This window comes from Mustela putorius, unplaced genomic scaffold, assembly GCF_011764305.1.
Source record: "Mustela putorius furo isolate JIRA1106 unplaced genomic scaffold, ASM1176430v1.1 tig00003853_pilon_pilon_pilon, whole genome shotgun sequence".
Classification (NCBI taxonomy): Eukaryota; Metazoa; Chordata; class Mammalia; order Carnivora; family Mustelidae; genus Mustela; species Mustela putorius.
The window spans coordinates 57,504,932-57,524,425 of NW_025422005.1; the positions used below are offsets into that span (position 1 = coordinate 57,504,932).

Genomic DNA, 19,494 nt, shown 5'->3' on the forward strand with positions numbered 1-19,494 from the left:
AGTGTGCAACCATGTGTGTCATGAGTGAAATATTTCACCTTGCTGATGGGATTATTCTTTTCAGTAATTATATAGCAAGAAGGCAATGGTCCAGTCCGGTGGACACTTCCAAAACATCTCAACTAAGTATCTGTAAATACAAGACAAATCAAAAGAACGACCACAGAACAACTGCCATATTTCAAAATGTATCTATCTGTTATTCACCAGGGCATCTCTATGATTAGTACAGTACCCAGGACAGTCTTAGTTAGGAAATACTAGAAGCTTGTTAAATATTTGTTGAGTTAATAAACTGAATCAAAGGTGGGTGAAATTAATTAGCTGTTTCCATAGTTATAATTCTATTGTGAATTTTGAAAACCAATAGTTTTTGGCTGCTCAAGAGTCCCTTTTATCTTAGGATTAGAAAAAATGATGAGATTACAAACAAGTATCTTGCATTGATTGCCCTGTTTTATTTGTGTGTTTACAGGCAAATGGACATAGTTTTGTACATATGGAACATGAAAAAGCTGTATTACTACTGAAGAGTTTCCAGAATACAGTAGACCTAGTTATTCAACGTGAGCTTACTGTCTAAATATTTTTTATAAATAGTGAAGATACGTCTAGCCAGACCTAATGTTCAAAAATAAATTTATACATAGAAACAAATTTTGCCATTTGCTGGACCAATGGCAAACATTAGTGCCAAATGTATAATATTATATGTTAGCACTGATCATCCTTAAAAATGTTAACTATATAAATATGATGTTCATGTGGTTATGTATTAGTTTTACTTGTCAGCCTCCGGCTGTGCATTGGTGCAGTTTTGTTTTTGTTTTTGTTTTGTTTTTTTAATCAAATAAGTTTCTTCTCGAAGTGGATTTCATATAATTTCGGAGCACGGAAGCACATACAAGCTCTTTACGAATTCTGCTCTCCATCAGAAACACTGCCTCAAAGTTGTATATGCCTTTATATAGAAAATACAAATATAAAGAATTGTAATTCCCATAAAATATTTCTAGCACAGGTATATGTTGGCATATATACAAAAAGAATATAGAGAAAAACAATATTTTCATAAACTAAACATCTCGGATTGAGAAAGAAACTATATCTTAAAATAAGACTTTACTATATTGAATCTTTTTCAATAAAAATTACATGATAATGCCTTATGAAAGTAACTGTACATATGGTATAAAGTGTTTATATTTGGTTCCATATTCATTTGCTAAATTCTCATAACACAGAGTGAAATATTTCATAAATTAGCCATTTATCTCTGGGACCGGAATAAAAATAGGACAAACTAATTTGTTCAATGCCTTTAGCTAATTACAATACACACAAAGAGTTAAGAAACAGACTAAAGGTCATTACAGATAAATCTTTTTCACCACAAATTTAAGCAGTGAATGATGGGTGGCAGGAAAGATATTGCTTAATTTCTTTCAAGTTTATGTTGATTATAAAGTGGAGCCCATGTGATTTCTTTACTTGTAAATGTGGAATTTATTTGTGTGTTGCTTTATCTAATTTGCTACTTTTAAATAATTTAAAATGAGTTTTGGAGATTGATAAAATTTATCATTAAGGAAGATCGTTGTTAGAAAGTTATGGTGGATGATTAAAAAACTTTGGCATTTAAAAATGAAACTTCAAATATAATTTCTCAGAGCTGTGGTCTACCTGTATTATTAATTTCAGTGCCTGTTTTGTGTGGGCAAAAATAGAGAAAATACTTTTTTTCCAAAAATGTTTCAAAGTATAATCCTGCATTCTCTTATTGAGAGAAAGACAAGCATAGTTAATAGAGAATTTGTTATTTTTACATTAGAATTGTTTCCTCTATAAATAATCAAAATTCATTTTATAATCCTTTAAAAATATTTCTTTTTTATATTAGTCATTAATTTGATTAAAATATTAATTTAAATTCCAGAATAATTTCCCAGAGTTGGTTATATGCATGCTCTCATATTTCCACATAGCCATATATATATATATATACATATATATATATATGTATGTATGTATAATGGATTTAGTTTACATGGTAGTGTTTCAAGTATTCTATTAGGATTTTCACAATAGTATCATGTACTGGTGTCACCAAAGCTCTGAGAGTAATATTTGTAAGTTAACTGTTTTATGGGGACATTGAAAATACTGTATTTTTGTAGGGTCTATTAAAATGAGTGTCACTTATTAGAAGTACAGTGGTATTTTTTGGCAATAGAATTTGTCACTTGAAGGCAAATGATACTTCACTTTATAGATGATGCACTAATTTTGATGTTGCTTTACGTCAGGGTGACATTATACCATGATTTTATAGGGTTTGACATTTAGCAAATGATTAAATGATTGGCCTATTTAATACGTTTCCCAGAAGTAAGTTTTAAATGCATTTTAATATATCAACAGTTTCTGATGAGAAATGTCTTTCAGAGCCTAATTTCCTTTGTCAAAAACTGACACCAAACCATGGTACCACGGTTTCCAGCTGCTATTATAGGATGATCATCATTAATCAAGATGGAGGCCCCCGCTGGCCTCACAAGATCACTTAAAAGAAAAACAAACTCCTGGGTGTAGTGTTGGCAATGAAGCATCTCAACTCATCCCATCAGTTCTGTTTAATCTGTTCTGGGAGAGGTCGAAGAAGAGTCAGACAGAGGACCACCCAAGTCTCGTCTCTTATGTCAGGTCTCCCCATCAGACCCAGGGCTCCAGGAGAGGCTTCTGAGGCACAGAGCTACAAGGATCATAGTAAACACCTCTTCCACTCCTGATGGGACACCATTGTCCTGGCCCAGGGCTCTCATCCTTACTGTTCTACAGGAAATGAGGAAAAGAAATGGGGTTCCTGACCCACTGGAAAAGAAATAGGATGTTTCAAAGCATCTCATTGTCAATTGTTCTGCCATGCTGCATACTGAGAAAAGGCAGGTAATAATGAAAAGAGACATTTTTTTTAGATTGATTGAAAAAAAAATTACTAATTACTCGAGGGGTTAAAAAATCTAATTTATTCCATAGGCGACCAAAACCAAAAATACATTAATTTCTGAGTATTGACTTTTGGAGTCATTGGCTTTGCTCCCTGAAATAAGAATCTGGTTTATGTTAACCACCCCTTCCCACCAAAAGAAAGAAACAAAGAAAGAAAGAAAGAAAGAAAGGAAGGAAGGAAGGAAGGAAAGGGGAAATAAAGTTAAAGGTGCGCCTTTTTAAAAAAGAAAAACGACGACAACAAAGGAGTGAAATTCATGATGATTCCAATAGATTTGCCTCTTGGTCTTTGATTTTTACTGAGATCTTTCTGCTGAGGAAGCGATCTCAATCTGGTGAATCAGTAAGACACAAGGAAGGAGAATGGGAAAGATAAGGGTGGAAAGAACAAGGAGCGAAAAGTACTGGTAGAATTCCTGCAGATTTTGCAAAGCCAAATAGACATTCGTGGTCAATTTTTAAAACTTTATATGGCTTAAAAATACATTGCCACAAAAGATCTCTTACAATAATTTCCACCTTCTAGACAATATAACTCACTTTAACAAAGAGAATAATTTCAAAATATAAGTGTACTTTTGACAAGGAATACTCAAAATCAGTATAACATACTGATATTTACATCATGCTAATTGATTGCTCATTGAAACCTATAAAATATGTGTGTCTCGGTTCATTAAAACTCTTAATTGCATAAAAACATCAAACAATCCTAGTTGTTTCTGGGTCTTACATTGGATTACCACTTTCAAGATGAAAAGCAGTTTTAAAGAGAGGATGACAAATCAGCATTAATTTGTTTTTAATCTGAAAGATGACTGCACACATATTACTAATATAATTGCTTATTTAAGAAGTAGGACTGAAATATCTTTCCGTGGGTGAACTAAAGAGATAGTATACCCAGAGAGAGGAAAATGAAGAAATTAGATTTACACCTTCAAATATTAAGTGAAAGTATTTGATTTGCCAGAATGATTAGATGAAGGGAGCAAGAAAAACATTTTACCATAAATCATCAAATCAAATACCTCCACCAAAATTTAAATATTTGGAAAATATAGTGTGTTTGTCACCTTGTCTTTTCATTGGCTTTTAATGCTGTGTTCGGTCAATTCCTGCCCCCTCACTGGCACCCAGATCAAGAATGTCTATTCTGATGGATCTGCTGTTATCAAGAGGTAACAATACACCATAATCAGATAAACGGGCATGCTGGTACAGGACCACTGCTCTAAGCCTTTGGTAAATTCAATCAGGCAATGTGTTTGACTGATTCTTGAAATACTGACCAAACAGCGGGCTTGCTGAAACATTGGGTCAGTAAAAAGTTATGCAAATAAGGAAATCCAGTCAGTTCAGAAGATGGGTCCTTTATCTAGTATCAAGAAAAGCAGGGTTGAGTTTCCAGGAAAGTTCCTCTCACAGAAATGCTAAATTTTTCTGAGGCTCAATAAAATGTTCAAACACTGGGTTGATGATGCACCCTGTCTTATGGTTGTAGTTAACGGATCATCTGGGAATTGGGGGTTGAGGGGGGTGGGAATCTCCAGATTTTAGATCACCTGCATGAACTATGTTCCTTAGCAATATAACTGCTTCCCATTATGAAAAGCATCCTGCCTTGCCCCAGAATATTGCCCCATCACTCAGTTAGACTGTCGCCCAGGCATATACGATAGCAAAAAACTAGAATATGGGCTGGGGAAAAACAGACGTGTACTCTAGAAAGCACCATTATAGGAGACCATCGGTGTCCTCTCCCCTGTGCATCCCTTCAGTTTCATTTGATCTAAACTACCCAGAGAATGTGTTTTCTGAAACCCCCCACTGTACAGAACTCAAAGCAGATTCAGTCGACTGGTGCAGCTGCATTCTGAACCTTATGGGGGCATTTCCATTTCTTGTATGCAAAACTGACCTCTCTTCATTGCTGCTGTATGTAGCTGCTATAGGCCTGTCCCTCTGACTCGCTATGATGTTCCAAAGGCAGAGGATGGCTGCTGACATAAGGATAAGAGGCCCCCTTAGAGTACTAATTGTCTGGAGACCTTTGAGTATCTACGCATGGTTCCAGCTTCCAGTTTGGGAAGAACTTCCTTAGATGACCAAGGAACTTGAGTGGTAGCATTAACCCAGGTGCAAAGGTGGCGCATTTATGTCTCTGACAACAAACCAACCTTGTGTGCGGGGGGGGGGGGAGGGGGGGGGCAATGCCTTAACAGAACCATGGTTCCACTTCTGTTTTTAAAATGTTGACTTTTGCTGTATTGACAACTCTAAGCCTGTCAGCTGATTGTTACTGGGAAATGTTCCAATCTTCCTCACCTTTGACACTGTCTACAAGAGAATGGTTTGGAAACATGCCCCTATGAGGGTATAAATTGCACAACTTCTACTTTGGAGAATTCAGAGATTTCTGATCTATGGAGGGGAAAGATACACTCAGCTTTTGATTAAAAAAAAATAAACGAAAACCTAGGAATGTTGAATTCCTCTGGATTCTTAACATGTGATTATCATAATCTTTCCTAAGAGCAGTTCTAGGAGAAGTAAAGAGGAAAAACAGAGGAGAGGGAAATAATTCACTGCTTCCAGCTTTAGAAGCATTACTCCATCTGCTAGGGTTTCCCTAGTGGATTTTGTTCTAGGGCAGTGAGCTCACACTTTGTAACGACCCACTGAGCGTGAAGCAGGATGAGAAATAGGGCTGGATGTAAGACAGGCACAAAGAGAAGGGTATCTCTGCAGCTGTCCTGGTATCTCCCCAGACTATGCTCCAAAACACCTTTTCTTGGCCTAATTTTGTTAATAGCAGCGCCTCAAAGAGTGGAAGATTATGAAATCCAGGCAGTGTTTATGTAGAAAGCACTGAAACCCTGTGACTCTTCTTAGTCTGGTGTTGGAACCAGTGTGGGCCGGGCCCAAAGAAAAAGCCATGGGTCGAACTTTTACAAATACTATATTCAAACCCAGCATAACTTACAACCTATGTGGGGATGATTACTGAGGAAAAAGTTAAATAAATCATCCAATCTTTCTCTAGTTTGAAAAGTAGATACATTTTCTTCTTAAAACTACCAGTGTTGCACAGTTGTATTAGTTGTGCCAGGTTTGTTTCTATTTTTACCCCCCTGTCTTTAAAATAACAGGAGTTAGCAGCCTACAGTCAGGTCTCTCTATACCTGGAGTAAAATATCCTAGTACAGAGACTTTTATTCTCACCAGAAAACTCCATATTTCCTCCACAGGGAAACAATTCCTATAGCTGAATCTCAGAGGATTACGGTATGTCACTCAAAACTCAAAACATTTGGGGGCATTTTATTGAAGAATATGATGGAAACAGTAAGTGCAATGTTTATAAATATTTGTTGAGCATCAAGTATATACCAGGCTCTGCATGGCATGATCTCCTCTGCACAGAGTCTCACAATCAAATGGGAAGATGAGAGAGCTTCCAGAAAAAAAGGCAGTACAAGGCAATGTGGTGAGTCCCTTTGTTGCTGCTCTCGGTCCATGTATTGCAAAAGGAAGTAGCATCATTATCTAGACAAATCTCTTCGGGGTTTGAGGGTGGCTATTCCATTGGGAGCTAAGTTCTCCATACTGGGTCTTAGGGCCTTTGGGAGGCCATTATCAACGTTCACCAAGATGTAGGGCAATATTTGATAGGCTAGAAGTGGCAAGAGTGGAGACTTACTGGACAGAGTAAGTAGCAACCACAGATTCCTTTGAATCTGTAGAAGAGAATTTTGCCAGTTGGTTTGTTCTAAAGAAGAGAGAGAACACGATGAAAAGTGGTGGTGTTCTGCCTGGCCCAGCACTGTGTCTATCTATAGGCTCCTGACATGTCGGGGGAAAGAGGAGGAAGGTAGAACGTTAAAAGGCATGAACTGCTGGATTGAACAGGTTCTTCTGTGCTGCCACCCCAAAGAGTTGTTCCTATGACCTCTGTCTCTTATAGATTATCAGGGAGCTTGGGAGTCCTCAAGATCCAGTATTAGAATGAGGCACTCAGAAATGCAATCAGTTCACTAGCTGCATTTCCTGTTTATTTACTTCACTTCCCTTGGTGGGGTGAAGGGCATTCTCACTGCATGCTGTTTATCCCATCCCATGAAAACACTTGTTTGCATGTTGGGTCATACATATTTACAAACCGCAGGCATCCCTTCATTCTTCCAAGGAAAGCTTGATTCCTCTGAATCTGGGAACTGCTTATTTTTTCTTCACTCTGTCTATACATAATCAGTGTTTTCGACACCTAGAAATCCTTAAACTTCCCTGAGTATTCCCTGTGCTTTTCAACCTCTGCTTTTGCCCACAGTGGTCCCTTCACTGTAATGTCTTCCTCTCCCCAGCCCCTTTCTAAAGCATCAAAATTAGACGCAGCCTTCAGAGTCCAGCTCAAGCATGACCACCACCATAAAACTTTCCCTAATCTTACCTGGAAGAAATTTCTCTTATGATAATAAGTCATATTATTTTTTGGTAAATTTTATAGTACTTACCACGTTCCACCAAAGGTCATAGCTATTTGGTATTTGTGCTTTCTCTCCTATCAACTATATCAACTATATACTCCTTGAGAGGATCAGACAATACTTCAAAGAGGTATTCTAGACACAAGAGCTTCCAGAGGGCACATCTGGTTTTGCTCACCATGTATCATTAGTGCCTGCCATAGTAGGTGCTCAATAAATGTTTACACAATGATGAAATGGATGACAGGCCTAGCACATAAACACTATAAATATTGAATCCAATGGGAAATTGGTGTCCAGTCTGCACAATCTTAAGCCATTTCACTTTCTTAGTTCGTTCAGTATGCCTGTTTTTTAATTAATTTTTTTTAAAAAATTTTCCCTTTTAATCTAATTCTCCTTCCCTCCTCAGTATTTCTTCTAAGACCTTTTGGGCTCTTCTGCTGTGCATCAGCAACTGTGTTTAATTTCTCTTTTATGTTTTCTAAGGACCTGAACACTGTCCAAAAAGTTTAACAAGTGGCTTTTTTTTTTTATTGAATTGGAATACATAACATCTATCCTTTTGATTTGTTTGGATTTTATTTCTCATCTTGGTAGAAGTCATGCATATAGGTTCCAGAAATATTTCAGAGAAGTGGATGCGTGAGTTTGAATTTACAGAGCCATGGTTTTGACCTTAAAGGCATCTTAGAGATAATCAAACCCAGTTCCTTCATTTCTCGGAGGCCCAAAGCCTAGAGAGGTGATGTGACTCTGTGAACTGAGAAGACAAAAGTGTATGGTTAGATCTGGTTGTAGACCCTTTTTAAGGTTCTTCCACCTGTCCATTGTGACTTGGTAGATTACTTTGTGCAAGCTATTTTTTTAAAATTTGGAAGCATGAGGAATGGTAAAGAGAGTTGGGTTGGGAATGGGGTTAGGGAAAGGTAGTTGGGAAGAGGGAATCCCCAATCCTATTTTTTACCTAAAGTTCTGCTTCATGCTGCCTCTTCTAGAATAAGGAAGAGTCTGTCCGCAGGCCTTTGGCTGTAGTTCAGTCTGACAATGTTTACACATTGCATTTTGGCATCTTTTCATGGACAGACTCCACCACCTGTATCCCTAAAGTGAAAATGTCATGTACTCCAGCCAAAATTATCAAGAAAAGCTGCAGAAAGCTGTAGCATTAATATGATAAGTACTTAGATAGATCACAGAAAATCTGGATTACTTGATAAAACCACATGCCACCTGCCAAACTGTTACAGAGGTCAGAATCTTGTCTATTGATATCAAAGTAGAGAGAAAACTATTTATACTGCCAGTAGCAGTAACTTCACTGGATACTTCCATTATAGGAGGGAAAGAGGGGAATCTAGTCCCGAAAAAAACGAAACAGTGTGTAAGAGGGGAAAACCCTGGGTTGGTCCGCTCTTAACCACAGCTCCTTTACTACCTGATAGGATTCTGATTTCCTTGCAAGTAAAGCATTTCTTTAGCTTTCTCTCAGAAATATTTCCCATATTTTTCTATTTCAGTTGCAAAGCACATTGACTACAGAATTTAGTGAAATATTCCCAAACTTAAATCCATTTCTCATCTACTATTATGCTTACACAAATAATATTAATTACTCCATCTGCCTCTTTCTTTTTTTTTTTTTTTCCTTTCTTTTTGTGAAGGGAATTTGCTATCTCTTTACATGAAGAGAGCTTGCAGGCTGGCTGATGATGGCTTCTTTTCAGGATTTTTAAAATTCTAGAAGCCATAAGTATACCTTGAAGGAAACTTTCATCATCATTTTAAGAGTATGGTGCCTCAAATTCTCCAGAGGTCTACACTTGGGTCTTATAGCCCAAGTATATAATATATAATATACTATTATATATTTGCAGATGGACAGAATGTCACGGTCTGTTAAACCAACTGAAGTGAAAAATGAAAAACAAATTATTAGTTGAGAGAGTAACATTTTAGAGTAGTAAGAATATTTCAGAATAGTAAGAGTACTTTAAGTAAGGGTATTTTAGGATATAAGAGTGAGAGTAGACTTGAGGGCTGGGTTTCTAGAGAAATTCCTTCAAGAGAAATTAGTAAGTTATTAGAGAAGAACTCAAAAAGGGGAAAAGAAGGGAGATAAAGGGCTGACAGGGAGAAATTGGAAGACAGAAATTAGACTCAGATTCAGACACACCCTCTAATAAGCTGTCCTTCAGACAGCCCCAGAACTCCCTATCTTTCCCTCTCCTCCTTGGTTTCTGGCCTCCCTCCCACTCTTCTAGAAGTAGAAAGAATTCAAAATGAAAAATAAGACATATAGTAGAATCACATTTCATTTCACTGCTATTTATTTACAGAAACTACTTTCATAATGTAGTGAATAATTTTTTAGACATGCAACTTCACAGTATAAGGAAAATCACCCACTAAAGTTATCCCATTTAAAAAAAAAACAGGTAGTTTTCTGAAATAAAGGCTAATATCAAATAATATAGCCATAGGTAAATTCTGGGGGGAAATGAGGAAAATTATTGCTCTATCATAAAACAAAAAATGACCTTGAGAGGATCTGGCTCATCTGTCTACCTTCTGGAAAGAACTAATGTTATTTTTAATTTCCTCCAGAGAAGAGGCTGCCACTTAACTCGGTAACCCATCCTGATAAAGTGACAAAACATGTGTTTCATACATGTGTTATATACTATCCTCATCTACAGTTGGACAGAGCCACACACTTTTTAGGACATTTCTGCACTTAGGAAAAGCCGCCACTAGATGGAGCCCTTATATCCCTATTTTATTTCCTTGTCTTGGCAATTCTGTAGCCTGGATGACCACACACACTGGACAGTCCATTCTCATACCTGTTTTGCTGATGTAACTGTGAATAACTGTTAATCAACTGTTGATAAAACTGTTAACATCCATTTCTATACTCTATCGAGATAATTAATTTGAAACAACCCTTTAGGTTTAAACAATGTAAGACAATACAGTAAGAGCTTTGGCCGTATTTTAAGTAGTTTCTATATTTTTTGACTAAACCTCTCTGGTTGTATCCCAGTCATAGAGAGACCCAATCATAAGGGGAGAGAAAGAGAGAGAGAGACTGACTGCTCTCTAAGCCTTGGTGAAATGTGTGATTTAGTTTTGATATTCCCAATTGTTCAGGTTATTACACCTGCCATTTTATTAGTCCTCTAATTTGCTTTTGATTTTCAAATATTTTGTGCCTATCTGCCGTTATTTTAACCAAGCTTCCTTCAGATATGCTCATTCTAAATATGTGAAAGATAAGCTGCTATAAATTATTTACAATACATATTTTTAAATGAGCTCTTTAAAACTTAAACATTGGGATTTAAATATGCCTAGCACAGGCTTCCTTACATAATTCTACAACTAGTCGAGTCTGAATATGTGTCTATCTGTGTGTGGCTTTACTTCCAGATGACATCTGGCAATGATAGGCATCTAATATCAACTCCTAATTTTTCATTTTAACTATGTAATTAGCATAATCATATTTTACCTAAATATAAAGTAAATCAAGGAATGTGTTGCAAAAGATATCTCATAAAGTGATCATCAGATTCAAAGGGGGTTTAAAATCTTCGCCTCCTCCCTTCTTTCAGTCAGAATGTCTAGGTACTGGAGGTAGAGAGCCTCTGGCAGTTTGGGTGACGTGTCCTCAAGCTATTTTGGTTCTTAAATATTTGGAACTGCAGGGCCTCTGATGGCTGGATCATAGTTTTAAAAGCCAGATGTTACTGTTTACTTCTTCTAAGCTAATTATATCCTCACCCTCACAGCTTAGCCAGCACCCTTGTTTGGGGCTCTCCTTTGTTAATTCCATCCAAGCCCTATTTATTTGTGGGTTCATGCTGTTTCTCTTCCAGCCATTTATCTTTTCTTCTTCCAACCCCAAGCAAAAATAAAAGGAAAACATGTTCTTCTTTTCTGAAGTCTATGTGAAACTACTAAATCCTCTGGTGTTTTCCTCCAAAGGAAACCATTTCCTTCTAGCCCCACGATCAGGAACCACAAATTTAGTGTGCTCTTTCTTAAGAAATTCATTCAACCTTCTTTGGGGATTGACCTTTGAACACAATTCTTCAGCCATACTTGTGGTGTCGTTCAACTTAGCAATAATTATTTTGCACTTGACAGAATCACATAGTCTTGTTATGATCAAGACAGATTTCTCTAGAAGGTCATCACTATGATAGATACATTCTTTTTAAAAACATGAAAGTTGCTGGCAAACATCACAAATATAGGTTTGTCACCATTTCCCAGAGAAATTCAAACTTGGGACTCTGTCTCTTAAACACACACACACACACACACACACACACACACACGTCACTTTTTTTTTTTTTTAGGTTTTTGCTTATTTCTGAAAAATGATAGTGACTATCCCTGTGATCTAGGGACCTAGATCATCATAAACTACTCTAAGTTAAAATACTATAATTTCTTCTTTTCTTTTTTAAACTTTCCATAAATACTTCCAGCATGTTTACCACCCCCCCTCCAATATGTACCCATACTGAGAGGATACATCCAGGCCTATGTGTGGGCTAGAACAGAGCTAGCTTAGAGAGCTCTTTAAGCATTCTCACCCAGGTCTTCCTCTGGACCATCCTGAGAGTTGCTCTCTAGCCAATCTCTGTGCTTATCCTTTTTAAAAAGTTATCAGTAATTGAAACGATTTATCTTTGTCTTGCTGTACCATCCAATTTAATCAAAATTATTTATGAGCAAGGGATTTTGAGAACAGTAGTAAGCCACGGTCCCCCCTCTCAAGAAACAGTGTAGTGGGGAGACAGACACAGAAAATCTAATACATGCTGTGTAGGTATAAAATATGAGGGGAGAACAAAGAACAACGTATTATCACTTTCTCTCTTAGTCTAATAAGATGGCAAATTGTTTCCTTTCAGCTTTATTGTTTTTATTTATTTATTTTTAAATTTATTTTAGAGAGCAAAAGAGAAAAAGAGGACTGGGGATGGAAGGGCACGAGAGGAGGGAGAGAATCTCAAGCAGACTCCCCACTGAGCTCAGAGCCTGATGTGGGGCTAGATCCCAAGACCCTCAAATCATGACCTAAGCCAAAATCAAGAGTTGGATGCTTAACCAACTGAGCCACCCAAACACCCATTAAGTTTTACTGTTTTTATAATGTGGGTGTGGAAGTTTTCTATTCCCTTAGGAAGGCAGGCTCCTGTCCCACATGTATGTTCTTTTCCAAGAAGGGACAATGTCTCAGGTGACAATGGGAATAGAAATAACTGTAGTCCTCATCTACAATGTTCCATAGCAGGGAGGAATCATCACTATGCTAATTGAGTTGACCTTCCACTTTCACTTGGCTTTGTCCTTCCAGGGGATTATCTTGTAAGGGCCAGTCAGAGGGGCTGAAGGGCATCTCCTCCTTTCTGGAGGGAGAGCACTGAAGCTTACCAACAAAGGTCTACTGTGCCGCTTAAAGAGATCAATCTGAGGAAAGGAGAGAATAGAACAGTGAATCTTTGGTGTTTCAAGAAACTTTGCTCTAAAATAATTCATTTGTATTTTAAACACAAGAAAAATGCACATAATTCTGGTGAACTTAGATATTCTAAATACATATGCACTTACAGACAAGGAAAAGATCACACTCTTTACTGTTAGCAAGCGCCCCACTGTTAGAAGGATGCTTTGTGTTTATGAACAGAACAGGACCCATTAGAGTTCGGTAAGTAAAGCAACCTGAGCAGCACTTATAATAAAATTTTTTAGGAAGTAAAACATCAAAGAGTGCCTGGAAGTATGCAGATACAGACCAAGTCTCACGCATGCTGTCCAGAGAGAGAGTGGAGGTGCCCATGGAGCTTATCCCAGATCCTTCACTGTCTGCAATTCCACAGGGCAACACCTCTAAGCACTAGGAAGCAGTAGCCATCTAAATTCCCATAAATTATTCTGAGGGAAAAATATCACCAGGAATGACACTTGCAATAGAAATAGCAGATACGTTTTACATCGAACAAAATCCCAGCGTTTTTGTTTGTTCTTTGAGGTTTTAATTAAGGCTTTTTTTTTTTTTTTTTTAACTCAGGTTAGAATTAGCCTAGAAGTGAAACAACTGTATAATAAAGATGAGTTCAGAAAGTATAGCAGTTCAACCATGGTCTGGAAAATAGGTTGCCAGATGAAGTACTGGCTTTTCCCTTGGAGCCATTTAGTCTCTCTGTGCATCAAATTAGAAAATGTAAATTTATTAAAACGATTTGCAATGAATTGTGAAGCATGCTTACAGCTGAAAATGAGATTGTGCTTCTTCAGTACTTAACCAGTGGGCTCCTGACCCTCAAGTACCACTTTGGGCATATTGCTGGACATGAATTTGAAAACTACTGGGAAAAAGCCCAATATCTATATATATATTCAATGGCCAACATGAAAAAGCCATCTTTTTTTTTTTGCACTATTAAATGGAAATGTTTACTTAACAGCTATGGGGTGTGATGCCCTTGTTTTTTAGTTGGTTTTTTTTTTTTAATAAAATTGTGTATACTTAAGGTGTACAACATGAGGATTCGATATATAAGTACATTAGTGCAATTATTACTACTCAAGATAATTAACTCATCTCCTCACAGTTACCTTTTATGTTTGTGTGTGTGTGTGTGTGTGCATGCATGTGTGGTGAGAGCACCCGAAATCTATCCTTTTAGTGAATCTCCACTATTTAATACAATTTTATTAACTACAGTCGGGACCTGAACTCTAGACTTACCACATTCCTACTATGCAGACATCATAATTCCACTCATTAAGTCAGCTTTTGTATTTCCAAATTCTTGTGAGAGCTGAAAGCAATAAACTTCCTAATAGTGCCAAGATTGTTCTTTTGTGAACTATGTGCTGAACTGTCTGCTAAACTAGAGAAAACTCTATGAAAGTTATGTCTCTAACTCCTTAGGGTACATGATAAAGCAGGGAATCACTTACACACCTCAAAGAAAACTGAGAGGAGAAACCAAATTGACTAAAAAAACTGAAGGAATCAAATTTAAATTCTCAATACATCATGACACGTGTTACAACAGTTTTAAATTCTTGTGTGAAGAATGAACGGATGTGGTAAAACTATTAAATACAATTGTGTCAGGGGGCCTCCCAGCCAGGAGGAACTCAACTCTGTCCAAGACCAGTACAAAGGCACAAAGAAGCTAATCATTCTTTAGCTTAATACACACCAATTAGTCTTCCTCCAGGCATCTGCTACCTGATTTTGGAGACCATATCAGAAATGAAAAGAAGCAGTATCTTATTTATCATATATCAAATTCTAAGGCATAACTTGTGAAGACCCTACTGTGCTTTACTTCCCTCAGAAAGAGATGCACTTACCTGTCCCTAGTATAAAGCAGTCTTTCATGTGGCTTTAAAGATTAGTCCCATGTCAGGTTATTATATTGCTTCCTCCCTGCAAAAGCCAACCATATAAGTCTCAAATCCTGAAATTCACTGGAATATTTATCAAAAGTTATTTTAGCATAAGCTAGACCACTGTACTCAAATCTCTGTTTATCAAGTTTGCCTCCAAACTCTGCAAGTGGAAGAAACTTCAGGCATTTTTATGGATTTCAGAATTCTCCAAGCACATTTGGAAAAACAGAAATTAATGGGCTTTTGGCATTTTAGATATCATTGTTGGGATTATCAAAGGCTTCAGTAAGAAACTCAAACAAATAGAATAGCAAATCACTAGTGAGAAAGCAATAAGCATTTCTAGTGAAATCTATGTCCAGTGTACTAAGCACAAAGAGCTTATTTTATCCAGATCATCTGCAATTAGATGTACCCTAAAGACCACTATCCAATAACGGTTTGTCTCCTACTTCCTGACTGGTGTTGTTTCTAGTTTTTGTGTGTGTTGGGAGGGTGATTCAGGGAAAGGGTGTCCCTACTACTTTTGAAAGTAGTACCTAGCTCTCCAGGTAGGATCAAATCATCTAGAGTGTGACTTCCCTTCATCTCCTCAGGACAATTGCATTTAAATATGGGCCAAAAGCTTAAGTCACAGAAATGAGGCTTACTCACAGGATTTAGAGAACAGCCTTTTGGGAAGCTTGGGACAGGATGGTGCAGTTGCGCTAGAGCTCTAAAAGTACAATGTGCAGGTCTGCCTTTCTCAGATTAGGCTGAAACTTCAAGTCTTGCTGAAACTTCCAAGTCTTTGTTACAGAGTGCCTTGGAATCCTAGAGTCTGGTTTAATCAGTTTATTATCAACTCCAGAATAACAGAGGAGTATACACAGAGAGGACTTGTCTCAGGTGAAGTGAAATAATTATTTCCTTAATTAAAAACTAATTTAAATTCTAGGCTACTTACAGTAGCTGCTTGTTGGGGGAAGGGAACCACAAATTTAAAGTTGTGGTTATTTTTTTTTTAATGTTTGGGAAAGTGTTTCAAGCAATAATATATTAGGTCTGCAATACTTTTGTCAGGTGAAGTGTCCTGGCTTTGGAAGGGTGAGAAGAGAATTTGAAACAGCAGTCTGTCTGCCTTTCAAAGGGCAGCTTTGATTATATAGTTAACCTGACATTTGGGCTGAGGAATTGAACCTCACCAGGGATGGCACTGGATTTTATTGAGCTCCCCTTATCCAAACTACAACATGCTTACTGCTTTCTCTCCACATTCCCCACATTTCAGCCTCCAGGACCAGCTACCAGCAAGTCATTTTGTCCATTTTCATTGGTCAGACCACACAAGGAACATCCTATTTCTTTAAATCTCTGAAGATCAAATTGCCATGTAGAAACCAACTCCCTATCAATTTTCTCCACATTTAATCCTCAGCTTCTTGTCATATGTTCATTTTTCTGCATTGGTTCCCATGGTAACGGGTCTATTGGCAGAGAAAGTGTGACTCTGCTTTTAGCCTTCTGTACAATACAAAATCCTTCTAGTGATCCTCAGGCAAGTGTTGTATGAAAAGGCAGAGAGAGCCTATGGTTCCCTAGACTAATGCCTTGAAACCCCTACCCCACCGATGATCTTTCCCACCCTATTCTCAAACCAAGCCCACTGCCCAGAATCCCTTCACCTTTTGATTCAAGTATTCGAAGCACCCTCCTACCCAACTACAGATGCCAGGACTGACCTTTTTTTATTCAGATGGCGTCCTCTTCTGTCAGTGACTTACAGATAGAAATGTTTAACTAATGGCAATGGCTATTTGGAGGCAACATAGGAGAAGCAACTTGCACTCAATTTTCTATAAACTATCCTCTATCCTCAGATCCTATGCATCTGAGATGTATACAGCCCAGGGAATAAGTAGGTCCCAAATGGGGCCTTAAATCGGGTGTCTCATTTTAGAACAATGGGAGACAACTAAACAGATTTCTCCCAATGACTAGTTAAGTGGCACATGAGGGGAAGGCAAGGAGTCATCCTAGAGAACTGAGCTCCTGAGGAAGAGGAAGAGATAACAAAGATGTAGAGAAGCAAAGGAAACCTTGGAAGTGGTGGCTCAAATGTGGCTACAGTTGGGACAATTCAGGGTTCAAGTACGGAAAAGGTAAGAAACCTACCAAACGTGAAGGAAATGGAGCATAGTGAAAAAAGGAGTTTTTGAGTTAACTGTCTGCAGAAAGGGAACCTGCAAATGAGTGAATAGCTTTCTGCAGACTTTGGCCCAACTCCATTTACAAAATATTTTTCCAAGGAATCTTTCCCTTAGTAACAGATTATATATTTTATTTTGAATTCTAGAATTCCACTGTGGCTTGGCAGTAAGTTATATGCCTAGCAACCCCAAATCTCCTATGTCCTCAGAACTTAGAAAAAAAATCAGGAACTGTTCATCAGAAATTAAACACATGCTGAATGTGCTTTTTTTTTTAAAAGTTAATGAATTCAGGGGAATGAAAATAGATGTTAGAAATAAAAATGTGGGTATCTCTAGTTGAGAAAATGAATGATCAAATGTAACGGTTTCTTTTTTTCATTGGGTCTTAAAAAAATATGTGATCTTTAAGCACACCGAAGTTTTAAAGTCAGCTGATTATATTGTACAAAGGTATTTTTGGCCCTTTAAAGATTATTTTCCTACATTAAGAAAAGTTTTCTTATATTAAAAACTTTTTATTGTGACTCAGGTTTTGTGTCTCGTATAGACACAGGTATATAGCTGTTTTTCTTTGCACACTTGTTTTGCACAGGTAAGATAATGAGATTAAATAATGCCCAGGTATGCAGGTCAACTTTTATGGTAGTTAGATAAAGGAAAGCATTTGATGAATGGACAAAAGAAATCACATAATATTTCTTTGTATCTTCCCGTCTCTCTTCCCCTTCCCCAGTGCTCTACTAAAGAACATCTATTTAGTCAGGAAATCTTATGTAATTTTTTGGAAAGTCCATAGAAAAAACAAGTTGCAAGTCTCAGGCAGATACAACATAAAGCAGTTCCCCTACTTGTTAGAATGGTAATTTATTTTCAGAATGTAATGCCAAAATAAATTTTATATTCAATACTTGTAGAGTCTTTCCACTCAGAGGACTCTCATTGGTCTTGAATGTGGAAAAGACATCTGTTCAGGGCAGTGAGTAATGTTGTATGTTAAGTTTTACTCTAGAAAATTTGGTTTTAGCTTTGAGGACACCTAGTGTCAATGGAATGCAATAAACGTTTTATACTGCTTTCTGATGTTTAGGTATTTTCCTATAACATCCTCAACTGCATTTTTCTCCTTGAAAGCGCTAGCCTTACTGTTTTCTGTTTGGAATGAAGAAAAAGATAACTGACAGGCAGATAAGCTGGATATTTTCGTCTCCAAGCCAGTCGAGTTTCTTTTTGGACTCAGTGTGTAGAAGGGACTAAAGGAAGCGTAAGGACATGGCATTGTCTTCGTAGAAGGAGTAATTTTTTCCTAGGTAAAAAATCAGAGGTGAGTCTACTAAATTGTTTATGAATTTCAAAGACCACCTCCAATAACCTTATAAAAGTAAGGTTGTTGGTGCTGTAGTTTCATTTTTCCCCACTTTTAACCATCCAACAGCAGCCCCCTCAGCTGTATATAAGTAAACCATAATATGAAATATGGTCTCTTCCTACTCAGAGAAGAAGTATTAAGAGCAGCAATTCTAAATAGACAGTGATAGATTTTTAATTGGTCTATAAAGAATTATAAGTAAAAGGATATTAGGTACTAGGTTTTTAGACTTTTTAAGTATCCATGAAAATTGTTCTTTCATTCCTAAAGTAACTGACAATTAATTACTTTGGATCTTAGTTATTGGGGGGGGCAAACTCAATCTTTTTATTCCTGTGTAAAGACGTTCGAATTCCACCTATTTATATTAATATTTTTCATATGCTAAACCCATATGCATACATACAAATTATCCATTTTTCCTTTGAGATCATATAATTCAGTTAGTGAAATATTTCACTCTTCTTAAAGAAAAATTCCTATGTAGTGATGCAACATCGGGCCACTATTTTAGTAAGATGAAGACAGTCTTCTAGACTCCTTCTTTTTCAACATCTGACTTCACTACCATATGTGCAGGACAACAGTGACATCTTAAGGCCAAGTAACTAGAACTCCTTTAGCCAGAGAAAGAACTTGACTTGGGATCTGTTCTCAAAGAAATTTCATTATGTTATCAAGTAGTTTTCACGTTCACAGTTTGCAACTGGTATATCTTATAAATGCTACTCTATGACTTCTTTTGCAGTCTTTGTGAACATTTTAATGTGCACTGGTAAACACTAACATTTTACATAGACATACTGTATATTAATGCATGCATTTCATTGCATAGTTTATTGACACTCCCCTTGTAAAGCTTTTATGGAAGAAACAACAAGCCACAGCAGTATAGCAAAAGAGGCTTAATCTTTATAAATTGGGGCCTTTTCTGTCTCTTTGCTAGCCTAGGTGGCTGTATACAAATTTGGGAGGGAGGGGGCAAGAAACAACTCTTAACATTTAAGGTTTTCTA

The 19,494-nt window shown here is 37.2% G+C and overlaps 2 protein-coding genes across 6 annotated transcripts in view; one reads left to right on the forward strand and one right to left on the reverse strand.

Annotated features, from left to right (window-relative positions):
- LRRC7 (leucine rich repeat containing 7) overlaps positions 1-12,498 on the forward strand; it is a 572,538-nt gene extending 560,040 nt beyond the window's left edge. For 3 of the 4 annotated variants that reach the window (XM_004762996.3, XM_013061642.2, XM_013061640.2), the window contains one exon: positions 476-12,498. In XM_004762996.3, coding sequence (XP_004763053.1) covers positions 476-583 — 108 coding nt within the window. In that variant the 3' untranslated portion in view covers positions 584-12,498. The remainder of the gene's footprint in view (positions 1-475) is intronic. The other variant, XM_013061643.2, reaches the window with a different exon arrangement.
- A 63-nt stretch (positions 12,499-12,561) lies between these two features.
- Positions 12,562-19,494, reverse strand: part of LRRC40 (leucine rich repeat containing 40) — a 56,044-nt gene continuing 49,111 nt past the window's right edge. Inside the window, exons 16-17 of one of the 2 annotated variants that reach the window (XR_001181192.2) lie at positions 14,883-14,958; positions 12,573-12,983 (exon numbers count right to left, since the gene is read on the reverse strand). The gene's annotated coding sequence lies outside the window, so the exon portion shown is untranslated. Of the gene's footprint in view, positions 14,959-19,494 lie in introns of both variants that reach the window. The other variant, XM_004762998.3, reaches the window with a different exon arrangement.